The sequence below is a fragment of the Felis catus genome, chromosome E1 (assembly GCF_018350175.1).
Source record: "Felis catus isolate Fca126 chromosome E1, F.catus_Fca126_mat1.0, whole genome shotgun sequence".
Lineage (NCBI taxonomy): Eukaryota > Metazoa > Chordata > Mammalia > Carnivora > Felidae > Felis > Felis catus.
In genome coordinates, this window is record NC_058381.1 from 6,964,548 (window position 1) to 6,982,744 (window position 18,197).

Sequence of the window (18,197 nt, forward strand, 5' to 3'; positions counted from 1 at the left end):
GGCTGATGGCTCTCTTGTCCCAGACATTATTCAAGGTGGTTCACTCCCATCCCAGCTCCAGGCTTTGGTCCTGATGCCTCTGATTCAGGATGACTTAGAAAACAGAGTGTCTTTAGTAAGACCTGGAGGCAGATTTATGAGCTCACGTCAGCCTTTTTCATTTTTCTGGTTGGCAGAATAATGACCCCCCCCCCCAAGATAGCAGGTCCTGAACCACGGAACCTGTAAATATTACCTTAATTGGGAAAAGCGTCTTTGCAGATGTGATTAAAACGAGGACCTTGAACTAAGGGGATCACTCTGGATTATCAGGGCGGGCCCTCAATGCAATCACACGTGTCCTAAAATGCGGAAGATTTGACATAGGCACACAGAGAAGGCAAAATGCAGAAATGGAGCAGAGAGAGATCTAAAGATGTGGCCACGTGCTAAGAAGTGTATGCCACCAAATACTGGAAGAGCCAAGACGTAGCCTCTGTCCTGGAGCCTCTGGAGGGAGCACAGTCCTGCTGACACCTTGGCTTCGGCCCATTCCTACGGATCCTGGCCTCCTGGCCTCCAGGACTAGGAGAGAATGGATGTCTGTCATTTCCCAGCTTTGTGGTACTTGTTACAGCAGCCACAGGGCCCTGACACCTCCCTTCGCCGCAAATGCGTGCCGGGCGCGTCATGGTGAAAATGGCGGCAGGTGCTTGGTTCTCCTCCCACTGGGGGTTGAAATCTAGCCACGCTCCCTTTGGCGATGATTTGGCGTCCATGACTTAACTAACAGAATGTGGTGGAAGAGATCTACCAGAACTTCAACAGGGTCGGAAAGAGCCCTGTTGATTGTGCCTGGGTCTCCCAAGCACTCGCTCTTGGAACCCAAGTACCTCGCCGTGTGGGAGCCCAAGCAGCCACTCTTGGAGCCCAAGCGCTCTCCACTCCTCTCACTGGAAAGAAGTGAAACCCCCCCCCACACTCCGCCTTCATCCCCAGCTGAGCACCGAGCTGACAGCCAGCACCCAGTAAGGGAATTGTCTCGGGATGTGTCCTCACCAAGCCAGACCATCTCAGCTAGTGCTGTGTAGAACATACAAGCCGTACCTGCCAAACTCTGCCAAAGGTGTGGATTTGAGACCCAGATAAATAAGCTGGTTTGTTTCGAGGGTGGCTTCTTATGCAATAAAAGCTAAAACATGCTTTAAAAAAAGAATACTGCTGTCCTAAGGCCCCAACCCCATTCCTCTAGGATGATTTAATTGGCCTGGGCTGGGATTCAGGCATTGGTGGTTTTTTAAAGGTGTCCTGGCTGATTCTAACATGCATCTAGGGCTGAGAACCACCGAACCACAGAAAGATTTTGCCATTCTGAATAAAGAACTTGGCAATGATACAATTGAAAAAAAAATTTTTTTAAGTTTATTTATTTTAAGAGAGAGCACAAGAGGGGGAGGGACAGAGAGAGAGAGAGAGAGAGAGAGAGAGAGAGAGAGAGAAGGAGAGTGAGAGAATCCCAAGCAGGCTCCATGCTGTCAGCACAGAGCCCTGACGCGTGGCTCGAACTCACGAACCATGAGATCACGTCCAGAGCCAAAGTCGGATGCTTAACCGACTGAGCCACCCATGCGCCCTGGTCCTATCAGATAGTTTATGTGAACCCTCCTGCCTAAAGAGTTGGCCAAGGTGTCTACGCTCTCTTGCCCATTAGTCAGGAGGGACCCAGGGGCCCTGAGCATTTGTCAGATGCATGCATCGGCAGGGTCTGCACAAACTCACCTGGGATGGTCGAGAGGCCCGTGGACAGGCCAGAGGCAGGAAGAGAAGTGACATCAACAGCGGAGCCTGCCTGCTCGCTCACGTCGCTACCTGATGGCTGTGGTCCTCCCCCTTTGTACTCCCCTCTGCCTCCGCTCCCAGCCCACTGCCTGTTATATACTTGAGAGACCTCACCGGTACCAACATGGCCCATTCCGTACACACCGGGTTCCCTGCTGTCTGTTAACTGCCTTCTGGCTCTGGCTCACGCTCTCCTCACTTAATCCTGCCGGTGGCACATCTGTCCCGCTGCCTCTGCTCAGTTCTAGCCTCTTGGGTCCCAGCGGGACAGCAGTCTGTCCACAGAAATCCCAGTGGCCTTGGCTCTTCCGACTCAGAAGACCAACATGTGGTTCCTCTTTCAAGTCTTAAAACCTGACGTGCCTGTCGCCATTTCACTTGTCCCACGGCGGTCTGGTCGTCAGAGGTGTTCTATCAGCAGCCCACAAATCTACAAGGATCTTTCCACCAGAGCTCATGATCTCCTTTAGAGCTCAGCTTGGTGCGCGACACATCCTTAGCCTGTGTGTGACAGCCACTCTCTGATGGGTCTTGTCCCACCCGCCTGGACCTTCATCTAGATGTTCAGCTCGGGATAGGTGTCTTTAATTGAGGAGGTCCAAGAGCAATGTGAATGGTGCTTTCTGGAATACTGGTTCCCCTGTTGGTTGTATTGGCTTGGGAGTCTGGGGTCTAATGGACTCCTAAAACACATGATTCAATACACGGAGACCAGTTGGTTTAGCATGTGACCTCTTAGAGTCTGTCACGTGTCACAGATCTTCCTGAGGGAGCTGTGGCGTGCTCTGTTTCCCAAATTCATTAAATCGAAGTCGGCGGTCGCGTGATAATCACAGCTAGTGGTCCAAGGGCCTTGCTTCTGTAATTGCGGCTATCAGGTGTTCTATAGACGCTGAAGGGGAGGATGAACAGCGAAGGCAGCGACCCCAAAAGACGTGTCATGGATGTCTGTCTGGTGCATTCATTTCATTTCCGTTAGAACCTGAACCCTTCCGCAGACGAGCTCACCTAGTCATCCTGGGTATCAGTGGGAAAGTTGACTCCTATTTTGGATTTGTACTGGCCAAATGGACCTTGGAGAGGTAAATTCTTGGCCCAGGCCCGGGCCGAGAAATGTGGCCAGATGACTCCAGTCTTTATTTGTACTGGGGGAGGTTACGAAACTTTGTTGTTAGGTATTTTAAAAAGGGATCATCCCTGGAGGGACTGGAAATTACCCGAGTCTGGCCTTCCCAGGTGCGTGTAGGCAAGGGTAAGTTCGGATTTTTAGGTTTCCTGTCACTCACCATGTGGTGACCCCCCAAGGCCCCTGCCACTGCTTCCTGGCCCCCAAGTGTATCTTAAACATTCCTTGAACTTGAAAGTCTTCCGTGGATGCCTGGAGAGCCACCCAGATTCCCCAGGGTCTCCCGTGTGATGACAGACGCATTTCTTGTCTCCTCTCCCTTGGCCGGCTTTTGCCCAATGCAACTGATCTGTAGAACAAAAATCAAAACCTTCCAGATCTCTATAGACTTAAAATACTTCAAAGCCATATATTAGTTAATACCTCCGGCTAGGATTGTCCCTGACCGGGGATTCAGGAGCTGCGTGGCAGCTAGCTGCCCTGCAGAGGGGAAAAAAGCAAAAAGCAACAGCTAACCTGTGATGATCTACCTATTCTTTTTTTCTTTTTCTTTTTTTTTTTTTTTTTTTTTTACTTTTTTTTAATGTTTATTTTTGAGAGACAGAGCATGAGCAGGGGAAGGGCAGAGAGAGAGAGAGAGAGAGAGAGACCCAGAATCGGAAGCAGGCTCCAGGCTCTGAGCTGTCGACACAGAGCCCGACATGGGGCTTGACCCACGAACCGTGAGATCGTGACCCGAGCTGGAGCCGGACGCTCAACCGACTGAGCCCCCCAGGCACCCCTGTCCATGTGTCCTTGCAGCTGGATTTTCCATCTTTCAGACTTGGGTTTTTTCCTTCCCTCCCCCCCACGGAGGCAGTCCTTTGTCTCTTCATTTTTAAGATTCTAGCTTTTAGGCTTTCCCTGTGTGGCCTACCAGGTTACAGGCTTTCAAACAAGAACATCACTTCCTTTCCTGCACCAAGGAGACATTTATAGGTCTGACCTTTCCGTTCTCTCCGTCCACCCACCTTGTGGGAGAAGAAGAAGCCTTACATACTCTGAACATGCGGCATGTGAGCTTTGGGGTCAGGCTCTCTCCAAGTTCAAATTCTGGCCCCGTGACCTTGGGAGGGCACCTCATCTCTGACTGCCTCAGTTTCTTGATACGCAAAATGGGGAAATGATAGTAGGCACCCACCTGAGAGTTGCTTTGAGCATTAAATAAAATTTGGCTTATGAAGTGTTTAGAACAATCCTCCGTACATGGCCAGCGTTAGCTGCTTTTAGCACACAGGCTGGAATTTTGAGTGACGTCGTGCCGTTTTTAAGATGGCGACGTGCCTGGGTACGCTTCTCCGTCCATGAGGTACTCTGACCAACCCCTTCCTTTCCACTCACTGGGTGGATGGTGTTCCATCTCACTGAGAACACCTGAAATGGTTTTTTGGCTCCACCCGCTGTGGGCACTCGGGCTGGTTCCGCAAGAGAAAATGCACTAAAGCCTCGGCCGAGGACCGAGGACCGAGGAAGGTTGCCGGACGTCCCCCCCAGCCCCCCGCTCGGGACGTGGAAGGCCTCCGTGGGGCGGAGTGTTGTGGCCATTTCTGCCCGAGTCCCCTGCTGCCCGTCACAGGTTTTGCTTCCCAAAGAACCCTTCCGCCAAGACGACCCCTCTTCTTCCCTTCTTTCCTGCCCTGACGACCCAGGCTAGGCAGTAAGACTTAGGGAGGTGAGGATCCCCTCTGTACTTCTCTATTCCTGACGCCTACAGTCATCCAAGGAGGCTTTCAGCATCCCGCCCTCTGATGCCCACACGGGCCCACCTCACCAGGTTCCTGGAAGACTCCAGAGCCTGGGGAAAAGGGACCGTATTCCTTGTTTGTTCCTCTTATGCCTACCAGAGAACCCCCCACCCTGATCTTTGGGGTTTTGTTAGGAGGGGGAAACGATCTCATGGCAGATCCTGTGGACTCGGGTGACGTGACCCAGATGGGGTCTTCATGGTGTCTCCATCTCCTCCTGGCCGGATTCACTGTCTTTACTTTGTTCTCTATGAAGATTAAGAAAGAAAAGGCTCTACTTGGCACCTGCAAGGACAGAGCATCATCATTGTCAAGGCCACTGCTAGTTGGTTTCTTAGTAGCTGCTCCGTGGTTTGTACACAGTGTCCTGCTTGTTCTCGACGACCCTGAGGAGGAGGGGGGAGGGTCATTATCACTCCCATTTTACAGACAACGAGCAGAGGACGTGACACGTTAAGTAACTCACCCATGTCACACGGTAATGAGAAAAGCTGGGATTCAGACCCTAAAGCCCGTTGCACTTGGCAAACCAGATCACCAGGGAGCCTGGTATCCGAGGTTGCCGATGCTGGAAGATGCCCCTGGAAATAGAAGGCATCCCCCAGGAGCCCTGATCCTGAAGCCCATGCCCCGCCTGCTGCACCCCCCCCCCAAATTGGAAAGATCTTTTTTTTTTTTTAATGTTTGTTTTTGAGAGACAGAGCATGAGCAGGGGAGGGGCAGAGAGAGAGGGAGACAGAATCCGAAGCAGGCTCCAGGCTCTGTTGCTGACAGCTCGACGCAGGACTTGAACCCACAAACCTTGAGATCGTGACTTGAGCTGAAGTCATCCATTTAACTGACTGAGCCACCCACGGGCCCCTGGAAAGATCCTTCTAAGTAAAAGAGCACAGGGTAAAGAAGATGGGGTGATGGGCAGACAGACATCCTTAGCCACCCCCCCCCGTTGGTCGCTGTGGCAACCATCCTGCCTGTGTGTCACCCTCACCTACCGCCACAGCTAAACCCTGTCATTTCCCTTCCTCTGCTGAGACTAAGCCTTTTGCCCTTTTCATCCTGATAATTTCTGGAGCCTAATGCTTCTCCCCTGCAGTCCCCTTTAAACACCAGGGTATGCAGCTGGACCTTGTCCTAGAGTTTCGAGTGGCCTCCAGGAGCGATTGTGGAGCTCCTGGAGAAGGTGCTTATTTATTGGGGGGGGGGGTTCCTCAGACCCAATATGACTTGAAAACTAGTAGGTCCTGGAAAGAGACCCAGGCATCCAGCCCCCTAATCCCCCAGGTGCCCTCCACGGGAGATGAGAAATAGTAACCACGACACGGGACGTGAAAAGACCTCCGGGGATCTTATGGAGGGACGAGTGTCAGGAAGCTGTCCCCATCCTCGTGTGTGCTCTGCTTTTACTGACCCTGCTCCATCCTGAGGCACGTTTCCTTCAAGGACCCAAATCCCACCTGCAACAGCCAGTCTAGGAACTTGAACCTTTTGTTTGTTTGTTTGTTTAATGTTGGTGCTCGTGTCTAAAGTTAAAGCCCTTTCGGGGTGGACAGAATTCACGGTAATAGGTCTGTGCTTCTGACCGGGGTGGGTCAGGGCAAGCACGAGATCACCCCCATACCCACACCCCCCTGTGCAGATACACGGCAGACATGGAGGCTGGAAGGTTTTCTCGTCGCACAAATGTTTGCGTCTCCCTGGTACTGGAAATAATCAGGTCTTGGCTTAGACGGCGAAAGTCTTGACTTCACACCACGGTACCAGTTACCTCCTAGAGCGACGGAAAGAACTTACAGCCTTCTAAAACTTTTTCTCTTTTAATGTTTATTTATTTGGGGGGAGAGAGAGAGAAAGCGTGAGTGGGGGAGGGGCAGAGAGAGAGAGAGGAAGAGAGAGAATCCCAAGCAGGCTCCGAGCCGTCTGCGCAGAGCCCAGTGGAGGCTCGACTTGCGAACAGTGAGATCATGACCTGAGCCAAAATCAAGAGTCGGACGCTTAACCGACTGAGCCACCCAGGCGCCCCAGAACGAATAGCCTTCTAAATCATGTAACTTGGAAGCCGGCAGGTGGCAATTTCCACCGATTTCTTTCCTCTCCCTTATGACACCCTCTCCCCCCAACCCGTACTCCTACCCACACCGATATCAGCCCTCCAGATTCTCTCTCTATTCACCTGTGAGCTTGGTAGGATACAACCTTGGCCCCATCAGAAGAGTCGCTCGAACTAGAGAGGCCAAGTCAATTGAAAGCATATCACGGCACCGTAAAGGCCCCACTCTCAGACCCTGACCCCGGCAACCTGTGTGTCCAAAGGAAGGCATAGTTTTTTTGACACTAATATCTGTATGTTTCTGTCCCTGCAGCCTTAGGAAAATCCAAAGGTACGGTATTCTCGGGTAGCCACGAGGTCACGTTCAATCTCTGAAAACAAAGCAAGCCATGCCTTAGTGAGCTCCGCGAGAGGGTGAATGTGCCGTGTTTGGGTGCTTGGCCGGCTTTAATGGAAGCTGTGGCTCGGTGGTTAAAAGCGAATCGGAACTCGGAGTGACCAATAGGCACGATCAGCCCCTTCCCTGCGGCAGAGACGAGCGGCTGGGGCCTGTAGGGGTTGCAGCCGGGCCAGGGTCCTGGGGCCAGTGCGGGAGTCCGGACTCGGGCCTGTGCTCTAGACCCCAAGTGACAAAAGGAAGGACGGACGTTTAGATGTGTCCTGCTGGTCAGTGCCATGTTCTAGTGCGATGCTGCTCCCTGCCCTTCTCATCTCCATCTCTCACTCGTTGTGGGGGGGGCGGGGGGGGGAGGGGAGCGAGTGCCCCCAGAGAGGCTGCATTCTGCTCTGGGGGACAGCTTTGGAGTCCACACGCAGATCTAAGGCCAGCTGGCTTTGGCAGAGGGTGGAAGCGCCGGGGGCCGCCGGTGCGCGCGGCTGGGGGACCCCGGAGCCTCCGGCAGGGGGCGCGGCGGCGGCCCGGCCTCGCTTCCCCGGGGAGCCCAGGAGGGTCGCTAAGGCTTCGCTGCTGTTCTCCCAGCGGACGTGCTTGAATGTGTCCGCCGCGCGGGGGAGGGAGCCCCACCCCCGTCACGCGCGGCTAAGCGGCTGTCTTTGTGTCCCTCGCCAGCATGGGCGTGCGGGTCATGGACACGTCCTGGGTGGCCCGAAGAGGCTCCTCGGCCGGCAGGAAGGCGTCCTGCGCCCCGCCCACCATGCAGCCCCCCGCGCCGCCCGCCGAGCTGGCTGCCGCGCCTCTGCCTTCGCCGCTCCCGGAGCAGCCCCCGGACGGCCCCGCGGTGGCGGCGGCGGTGGCGGCCCCCTCGCTTTCGCCGTCGGGCTTGGGGCTCCAGCCCGGGGTGGAGCGCACCAGGTAAGCCGGGGGAGGGGGGGGGGGGGCCGGGCTGGCTGCGCGCCTGCGCGGGGCTGGGGGGGGGGGGTCGCTGCACCCGCTCTGGGGGGGGGCCTCCGGCTGCTGTCACTTTCCCCGTGCCTGAGCCTTCGTGTTTGGCTTCGCGCGTCACGCCGGCACCTGCTGATTCCCAGCTCCCCGGATTTTCAGACCGAGCCCAGGCTTCCCCAGAATAGCATTCCCTCCCCCTCCCCCACTCCCTCCGCCAGCAGACGGCTAAGGTGGCAGCTCTTAAAATCCGTGAGAGATCGAAGCTTCCCGCTCTCCTGTCCGCTTGCTTCCTGGGCTGTAAATACTTCCGGTTTCGAAATACGGAGTTTCAGTATTTCTCCCTCTCTCTCCTCTGCGCCGTTCTCACTGCCTAGTTTCCTGGGCGCAGATCGGGGAAGTTGGAGAGGAAGTCAGGTGGCCTCCCTGGGCCTGGTGGCCCGTGCAGCCTGCTGCCGGGTGGAGTTTCCATTCTTTCTGGGGTGGGGGGGAAGAAAGCAGACCAGCTCAGGGCGCCGCCAGTGCAGTGAGCATTTATGGAGGACCGGGTCCATCCAAGGAGGAAACGTGTGATCGGTGCTCTTCAGGCAGTCCCGTCCCAGCGACGGCCACCCCGGGGTCACAGGGGAGAGAGACTTTGGCCCTTCCTCGTCTGGCCCTTCCTTGAAAGGGGTATGCTAGAAGTGGGAATGCCCCAAGACTGCTTTGCTGGGTGTTTCCACGTGTTCTGGGAAAAATCAGATGCCTCTGCGTTCTGTTAGGGGACACAGCGTTCCCCCTCGGCTGCTGCTGCTGGAAAAATTATGTTGGAGACTTCGGGAAGCCAAACTTTTTTATTTTATTTTATTTTATTTTATTTTATTTTATTTTATTTTATTTTATTTTATTTTACTCTATTTCATTTTATTTGTTTTGAGAGAGGGAGAGAGAGAGAGCAACCAGGGGAGGAGCAGAGAGGGATAAGGAATCCTAAGCAGGCTCTGCACTATCAGCACGGAGCCCGATGTGGGGCTCAAACCCACAAGCCACGAGATCATGACCCAAGCTGAAACTGAGAGTCGGGCACTTAACCAACTGAGCCTGAACCAACACTTGGGGCTAAACGCTGTTGGGCGTAGAAACAACGTTTCTAGGAAATGCCCCTCAAAGGTGGATTCCCCCAGCCTCTGAAGGTGTCCCGGAATGTCACAGCGGGGTGGCCTTGAGAGTCGCTCAGGGGCAGGGGACATGACCCGCTGGATCAGAGTAACCAAGAGGCCATTCTCGTCTCTCCACAGCCATACATCGTGCCGCCCCTTTCTCTCGGGGTAACCGGCTGTTGCTTTTCTTTGGGCACCAGCGTTTCTGTTCGTCTCCTACCTCTCTTCTTCTCTCCCCCACATGGATTCTTTCCAGTACAGACGGGTGTTCCATTGGAGTTTTTGTTTTTGTTTTTTTCTGTGTTGTGGACATTTGCAGCTCAGATGATGTTGCCTCCAGTTGCCAGATTCCTGTTACGCGCCACCCCCCCCCCAGCTGCCTCCCCAGGATGTCAGGCCCTTCCCTCCTCCCTCTGGCTTGCTCGAGCCTCTCCGTGCACCCCCCTCCCCAGCACGCCCCCTCCCCCAAACCTCCAGGCCTGGCGGCTCTCTCCAGCCAAGCTCAGCCTCGGCCTCCCGCTCATCTGCTTGGCATTAACTCTGACCCCAGACTCTGCTTCCCGCCCCCTTTGCGCCCCAGCTCGCTGAGTCCTGTGTCCCCAGAATTAACGTGTCCTTGAGCGAGCCCTTCCCTGGGCCTTCTCCATGTAGCGCTCCTAGTAACCACCTTACACCCCACCTCTCCCCACTGGGTCAGCTGCACCTGTGCTGGAGAGAAACCAGCAAGGCTAGTAAGTAGGTAAAGACTTGTTTCTGGGGGGGGCGGGGTGCATCAGCTGGGCGGGGCAAAGACGTGTGAGCTGCTTGGTCCCTACATTCCATGGGCAGGTGTCTTACCAATCTTAAGAGTCTGGAATCCCACAAGAAGCAGATTCTTTGCTGCTTTTGTGTTTTCTTTTACTGTTTTAACGGCAGTAGAGGTGGAAGGAAGGATGGATAGATACTTGGCCTGAATACCTGGGTGTCTGGTGACGTCGGGTCTGAGGAAGAATAAAAGACAGAGTCTTGCCTCACCCGAGTGAGCCAAGGGCGCTCGAGGGTTTCCTTGTTTTTGTTAACAGCACAGAGAAAGGAGTTGCCCTTCCAGACCCTCTGGATGAAATGGCTTTTTTGGGGGGCGGAGAGGGGACTTACCCACGTGTGGTTTGAAACTCCCCCCCGAGAAGGGGGAGAGTTTACCACGGCCTTGGACGTGGTGCTCCCTTCACTCCTTCACGCGGGGAAAACCAGTTGTACTTTGGCGTTTGCTCTCCCAGCCCCAGCCCCTGCCTCCCAGCCCTTCTCCCCGAACCCCGGTGGGAAGGGGTGCCATATCTGTAGCTCTCATAGTTGGGGCCTCTAGATAGATTTAGGCTCTGTCTCTCGTCGTGGGGAAGAGGTGGCCAGGGTGAAGGACTGAGGTTCCCATCCCCACACCCTACCCGAGGGCATCAGAGTCCAGGCGGTTTCCTGTACGGCTGGCAGGTAGCTTAAACCCTGGTTTGCCAGGGCTTCCTGGAGCACCGCGTGGAGAACCCCAGCAGAGGGGACATCTGGAGATCAATTAGGAATGTCTGCCTTGGAGGGCGTAGTGGGGGATGGGGCGGAGTGATGAGCTGGCCGTATATCTGCTGTCCCTATTCTGTGGCGTGGAGTAGGGTGTCTCTTAACATGCACTTGATGCTTAGGACCATGCCTGGCGGAAAGCCAGCAGTGAAGGATGAATCCCCTTTGGGACACGGTGACCCAGGTGTCCCTTTGTCAATTCAAGGGACGTCAGAGGCCCTCACTCCCATTGGCCCTTATGCCACATAAGCCGGGGGGCCTGGGACTTGAGCTGGCCACATTTGGAAGCACAGCCGAGGACTGTGTTAACCCTCCCACCTGCTGGGACTCGCTCGTCCCCAGGATGGGTTCCAGAAGCCCTACTCGGCTTGGGGCTGTGGTGGAGGTCAGGGAAATCAGTGGACAGCCACGGCCACAAGGCCCGGCAGGGAGCCCCCATGTCACACAGTGACCCAGGGAAGCCTTCTTGGCCCTGCTATGCCGTGGGCACAGAAACACCAAGAGCAGCTAGGTGTTCCCATGTCAGGGTGTCCAAGAACCCCCGTGTCGATCACAGGATAGACTGGAGATGCTCATGGTCTCCTGGTGGACAGAGGGCACAGGCGTGGAGAGGGGGCTGGCAGTGGGGGCCACGGATGTGGAGATGGGAGCAGCACCCGGGCCCCCAGAGCCCAGGAAGGGACAGTGGCCTCCAGGAGTATCTCTGAAGGCATCACGAAGGGCGTGGGGCAGACCGGAGCTGGCCCGGAGGAGCACGCGGGACTGCAACCCACAGGCAGACACTGCACCTGCCCAAGTTCAGGGGCTTTCTTATCCTGTGTGCTTCTATTCCAGCGCTTCGAAAAGCAAGGAGCTTTCTCCTGGATCTGGGCAGAAAGGAAGTCCAGGCTCCAGCCAGGGGACGCCCTGTACGGGGACCCAGCCAGGGGCCCCGCCAGGCGCCAGCCCCAGCCAGCCGCCCCCAGACCAGAGCCCTCACACTCTTCGGAAAGGTACGTCACTGCCACCCTTCGCGTGGGTCTCGGGCCTGGGACACTGCCTGGACGCTCGTGTCCCTCGGCAGATGTGGATATTGAGAAACCGCGGACTTAGCGAGACGTCCCTGGGCCGGGCGTGAGAGCTTTTGGAAGTTAACCAGCTCTGAGAGGGCCCACTTCATATTTATTCCTTCTTCAACTCATTTGAACAATGTCCCCAGGGCATCGGTTCTCGTACACTAAGACCTCTGTGTAGACATCATTGCCCAGGATGGCACGGGTCTTCAAGGACCCTTCCGGGCCCTACCGCCATCGTTTAAGATGCTATGTGGCGTCTTCAGCAGGAGCCCAGAGACACTGGCGCACAGCTGCCTACCCCTGGGATCGTTTCTGGAAGGTTCCACAGATTGTTTCTGGAAGGTTCCCGAGGGAATCGGGACTGTTTCCACAGGAGTCCTGACCTTCCATGTTTCTGTTTGGGAAGGCGGACCCACGAGCCACCCAACCCAGAATCTTCCGTGGAGCGTACTCTAAAAGGCCCAGTTATTCTCTCTGGAATGACTTTCCGGAAGCTAACGAGCTGCTCTGTGGGGACATTTCATAAATAGGGGAGCAGCACGGAATGTGTACTTGTTCTAACCTTTTTTGTTTTCTTTTTTTAATTTTTTAAAAAATGTTTTTGAAGTTTATTTATTTTTGAGAGAGAGACGGAGTATGAGCAGGGGAGGGACGGAGAGAGAGGCCGAGAGAGAATCCCAAGCAGGCTCCGTGTTGTCAGCACAGAGCCCGATGTGGGGCTTTGAACTCACGAACCGTGAGACTGTGACCTGAGCCGAAACCAAGAGTCAGACACTCAACCCACTGAGCCACCCCGGCGCCCCAAGCTTTTTTGTGTGTTTTTAAGCCCCTTTGTCTTTTCACACCGTGCCTCCAGCTTTATGTCATGGCCCAGTCCCGTCGCCACCAAGGAGTGGTCAATGTCATCACAGACATGGTGCCGTCACCTGGCACTCCCCTCCCCCCAGCTTGTGTTCGAGCCTCGGTGCCTAGGGTCTCCGCTCGCCGCCCACCCTGAGTCATTCCAGCAGCAGCCACTCCGCCGTCGAGAGCCCCGGCTGTCCTCGCGGGGGCTGTCCGGCTGAGCAGTGGTTTTGTTACGGGTCCTGGTTGCTGCTCTCCATGAACGATGCTGTGTAACCACTACAACCCTGTGCGGGATAGACTGCCCTGCCCGTGGTGTGGAGGAGGTTGAAATAAACTGCAATGGGTAAGATGAGGCAGGGACCCGACCCCAGGTTGACGAGACCGTCCCTGTCCACTCCGCACCCCGGCGGAGCCCGGGGAGCGCATTAGAATAGATTTGGTTCCAAGGTGGGGGGTGGGAAGCGGGGGTAGGGAGAAGAGGCCCCGGTGCCTCCTGGAGCATCTAAAAGGCAGTTTCTTCTGGAATCAGCGCTGCCCCCAGCAGCCCTCACCTGATTCTGACAGTTAGTTAGTGATCGCTTTCTCAAAACGTCTGCACATCAGCGGGGTCATCCAAGTGCTGGATTTTGTCCTTCTTACCCGTTCATCTTTAATTTGTAAAGTATCTGCCATCCCATAGCACAGTCAAGTAAATAAAAAGAGGGGTTGGGGCAGTATGCCTGGGTGGTCTTTGCCCAGAGGGTACAATTCTCGAGAGAAAACCACGTCGGAGGCGAGTAGACAGGGTTCCGAGGAAGGACCGGGAAAGGACAGAGAAGGCGAGAGAGACGCTGGGCTTCTGCGGCCGGAGGACCCGGGGCATCGGTGGCTCTGCCAGGAGCCAGTGGGCAGGTTCAGCCAGAAGTCCCCAGACGCTCGCCCCCCACCCCCTGCCCAGCTCCAGGGTCCCCCGTGTCTCCAAGTGAGCTCTGATCGTCCTTGTCGGACCCCGTGTCGCAGACTCCCCCTTCCCAGTGCACTTTGGACACCTGTCACCTCTCGGAAGCCACGAGAGGACGCTGGGCAGCCGGCCACTGGCCGTGCGTGGGCAGCGCGCTCTCGGGCTTGGCTGGGGCCACGTGTGCGTCACGGCAGGGATCCAGGGCAGAGGAGGAGAGACTAGCGCAGATGGGAAGGCACGAAAGCTTGCGGTTCTGGGTGGATCTCTAAAAGCTGTACCGGCTGCGCGCAGGGTGGCGAGGGCGGGGGGAGCGTGGGCCAGGGGGTGGCGAGGCTGGGCCGACAACGGGCGCGCGTCACAACCTCGCGTGTGTGTGTTCTTGCGTTTTCTCTTCCAGTTTCCAAGAAGCTGGCACCCATCCCGCCCAAGGTCCCCTTCGGCCAGCCGGGGGCCGTGGCTGACCAGTCTGCCGGCCAGCCGTCCCCGCTCAGCCTGTCCCCCACGCCCCCGAGCACCCCCTCGCCCTACGGACTGAGTTACCCTCAGGGGTACTCCCTGGCCTCCGGCCAGCTCTCCCCGGCCGCCGCGGCCCCTGCCCTGGCCTCCCCCGCCGGCTTCACGAGCGCCGCGGCCAAGTCTCGGCCCACCCCCAAGCCCCGACAGAGACCCACGCTGCCGCCCCCTCAGCCTCCTACGGTCAGCCTGCCGGCCCCGAGTCCGCAGTCCACGGAGCACCCCGTGCTGGATGGCGTGGCCCCCGGGGAGAGCATGTCTACAGGTAACCGAGCCGCGGCGCCCGCATGCTTTTCCGCGCTCAGCTGGCTGTGCCCGGTGGACGGGGTCACTGGCGCCACTGTCCGTCGACAAGCTGCGCTGGGGCCCGGGGAGCTCCCCCCCCCCCATCCTCCCCCGCCACGAGGTCAGCGGATCCAGATTGTCCCGCGGGAAGCGCTCCCGATGGCATTTCTCCCCGTGGAACCCCTGCCGGCACGGGGTTCCGATTCCGGATTCCGTTCGGAACCTGGGGGCTGAGCACCGAGTCCTCGGGATGGGGCTTCAGGGGAGGGTGGGGGCCGGACTGGGATCCAGACCAGCCGGCGCGTAAGCGCAGGTGAGTGTACTGGCCGCTTGCCTCGGCCAGAGCCCAGGTGCGCAGTTGCAGACCCCGATCTTGAGAACAGAGGCCCAGAACCAGAGGCCGTTTTTCCCTCTTAAGGAAATCAGCCTCATTAGAAAAATGCGTTTCCAGCCACGCTCAGGGGAGGGTCGGTTTCAGGAAAGATGCGTATTCCCGCCCCGCCATCCCGGCTCTTTGAGGTGCTTGTCGGACGAGCCCACAACCGCTCCATTTAGTTTTGCTTGAAGTTTAAAAATTAAAGATGGAGCTATCCCCGCCCCCCGCCCCAACAGAGACAACGTAAAAGCGCGACATCACGAATGCCGCGTTCAGCAGAACCCGTTTGTGGGTTGGAGAAAGAGGGTATTTTTGAAACGTCTCCCCAGGCGCGCTCGACCACGAGACGTTAGGGACTCTCTGCGGCGGCCACCCAAGTCCTTCGAGCGTTTTCCTCGGTCAGGGAGGCAGGCAGGGCGCCGGGCCGCGTCTGGCCGGGCGGCGGGGCCCGGGCGTGTCTCTCCTGTGTCGTCCCAAGTAGCAGAAGCCGAGGCGGCTTGGGGTGTGCGTGCACATCCCCCGGATTCACGCGCACAGCACGCAGACCCTGCGCAGACGCAAACACATGCCCCACGTCCGCGTCCACGTTACGGACCAGATTCCTACACAGGCGTACACACCACACCCAAGTGCACGTGACCTGTGCACCTACCGCGTCCACACACTGTACCCTGCAGGCGTCCGGGGTCCTAGGTCTCAGGGTCCCTGCGATTTCCGACGGGGATGGGAGTTTTACCCGTTCCCCCCTCCCCCCCCCCACCAGGAGTGAGGTTTTTTTCCACCAGGGTCACGAGGGAGGGCGAGCCTGCGGGGTCCAGCGCCCTTGGGCTTGTCTGATCCGAGCGGTTGGGGCGGGTCGGGAGATTGGAACGTTGCGGGGAGCAGCCTTTGGTGGTTTGGCTTTATTTTGGGGTGTGATTAAGGTCCGAGGTACAGCCGCTGACGGCTGCCCCGAGGCTTGTAAAAAACACAGGAAATTCCTCCCCGAAAATCGACGGTGAGTGCCGCCTCCTGCTGGTAGTTGACGGCGGTGATGCCTCCACAGGGGAGGGGGCCCGGGTGACCCCAGGAGCTCGAGGTCACCCCGAGTCGGCCCGAGGGGCCGCTCCTCCAGCCACCCTAGGGAAGGGACCGGGGTGGCGTCGTTGATGCCGGAAGCAGCGGAAGGAGCTTGGGCTGCCCCTGGACAGAGACGGACGGGTGGTGACACCATCAGAGGACAAATTGGGGGGCCGAACGTGGGCAGTGGAAGGCTCTGAGGGGCGGCCCCCACGCCGTGGCGTGTCCGTGTTCTTTGCAGCACGCTGTCGTCCTGTCCGTCCGCACGGGCCTCCTCTGTGACACTTGGGGCGCGGCCCGACGGACTGTCCTGCTCGGCGTAGTTTTTTGTCCCGTTCTTGTCTCATCGTGTTTATTCCTCTCTCCGAATCCTGTCGTTGTGTTCCTGCAGCCGTGTGACGGGAGGGCCGCGGTTGCGGATGCGCGTGAGGGGGATTTCAGGGTAAGCGGCCCCCGGGGCCACGGCGCGCCCGGCTCTGCATGTGGCTCCGACCCGCCCGCATGGCAGCTCCACTCCGCGCCCTCCCCGGCCTCGGGGACGCCCGCGAGCCCCTCTGGCTTTCGGGGGACCGCTGGCCTCGTGGGGTCTGGCTGGCTTCGCGCTGGGTCCCGGGGAGGAAGTCCGCAAGCAGGCTTAGCCGCTCCCCCCACCTTCTCCGCCCCCACCCCCACCCCCAGGCGCCGGGCGCCCTCTCCCTGTGGTTTACGAGTGCAGGCGTGACAGCGTGGGCCTTGGCTCGGGCGGGTGTCCCGTGAGGGTCCCGCCCGGTGCTGCGGGGACGGGGTCCCCATGGCCGTGAGGTCCCCCTGGCGGACCCCCAGTTTCCCACGGGGGCTCTAACTTGTCCTCTGGGCCGACGCAGCCGGCGAGGCCCGAAGAATCCGCCGCGGTGGGTTCAGCCTGGGCTTGTTCGCCCCAGTGTCTGCGGCCGGCCGGGTCCTTCCTAACTCAGGGTTTGGGGAGCATTCCCCCCGGTTTCTGCCCGGTCTCCTCTGCCCACAGGGACTAGATGCTCAAAAGTAAAAGCGAGGAAAGCCGCTGTTCTGGTCTCAGTAAGAAGGGGCGGCTCTCCCCTCCCCCCAGCCCCCCCCCCCCCCCCTCCCGGGGGCCAGCCCTCCGTGGAAGCTGCCAGGCCCTTGGTCCTGTGGAGACTGGGGACAGGCACAGCACGAGGGTGTCCTGGGCCCTCCTCCTCCCCCGCCCCGGGTCTCCTAACAGATGCTTCTGAGGCTGTCTCCCCTCCCCGGCAGTCGGTGGGGGCTCCTGTCCCCCACCCCCGTCCTGCCCCCGGCCAGTGGGCTGCGTTCCCTCTGGCCTCTCAGGGAACAGTCGGGTCAGCAGCCAGCCTGTGATTCCACAGCCACACCCGCGAGGTGACAGGATGGGCTTTCGAATCTGGACAGAAGGCTGCAGGGTAGACGTCCCCAGGCGGGGCCACGAGGCATCCCCGGAGGCAGGGGGAGCTGAGCCTGGGGCCCCCTCTCAGGATGAAGACGGGTTGGAAGGACGCTTTGAGGACCGTTTGGGGGGGCGGGGTGACAAACAGAAGGACGTTTGTCCCAGAGCTTCCATGTTTGTATGTCCGAATGTCTGTCTGTCCTTGGGCTGAATGTTGGTTTCAAAAAATACCCCAAAGAGCCCCCCCATCCTCCCTCCCCCACCCTGGAGGCTGGCCCAGGGCCACCCCTTCTAGGAACACGTCCCTGTCCTCCAGGCCCAGGTTGAAGGCAAGGCTGTGTGGGGCCAGAAAGGAAGCTGGCTAAGCGGGGTGAGGGGGGGGGCGGAGCACCCCCAGGGCCTTGGTTCTGCCCCGCCCCCCGGCCACCCCCTGGGTCCACCACCTCCCGTGTGCACCTAGCTACCGGCTCTGAGGAACCGCCTGGGCTTGGGGCCCGCAGAGGCCCTGAGTTCCGCATGCTGAGCCCGGTTTCCTCGGGCACAGTCTTCCTGATCGGCTCCCAGAAGGCATGATCTTTCAGTGCCCGCAGTAAGGACGTACCGGGAGGTGAGCAGCTGTCCTGGGGCCGACGGGGGGGGGGGGGGGGGGTGGTCTGTCCCCACAGCCTGAGGTCCCTGAGCCCCGCCCCGAAAGCCACCTCTCCTCGGAGAACGGAGCTGGAGGGCGTCAGCGGGGCGCGGCCCGGGAGCTGCGGGGGCTCCTCCGTGAACCGCCCCCCCCCCCCGCCCCCGCGGGATGGGTTTCGGAAGGGGTCGGGGTGCTCCGCTCCCACAGGCTCCGGGGGAAGGAGCAGAGCAACCCAGGCCCACCCCGACCCTGCGGTGGGCGGGAGGCCCCCGCCAGCCCCTCAGCCGCCCCTCTCTCT

At 58.4% G+C, this 18,197-nt stretch overlaps 1 protein-coding gene across 6 annotated transcripts in view; it reads left to right on the forward strand.

Moving 5' to 3' along the window:
• The window catches only part of ARHGAP44 (Rho GTPase activating protein 44), a 183,404-nt gene that overhangs the window by 163,744 nt on the left and 1,463 nt on the right, over positions 1-18,197 (forward strand). For 2 of the 6 annotated variants that reach the window (XM_023244136.2, XM_023244135.2), the window contains 4 exons: positions 7,089-7,106; positions 7,845-8,087; positions 11,633-11,790; positions 14,037-14,417. In XM_023244136.2, coding sequence (XP_023099904.1) covers positions 7,089-7,106; positions 7,845-8,087; positions 11,633-11,790; positions 14,037-14,417 — 800 coding nt within the window. Of the gene's footprint in view, positions 1-7,088; positions 7,107-7,844; positions 8,088-11,632; positions 11,791-14,036; positions 14,418-16,263; positions 16,315-17,815; positions 17,879-18,197 lie in introns of all 6 variants that reach the window. The other 4 variants (XR_002738128.2, XM_023244132.2, XM_023244131.2 and 1 more) reach the window with 4 other exon arrangements.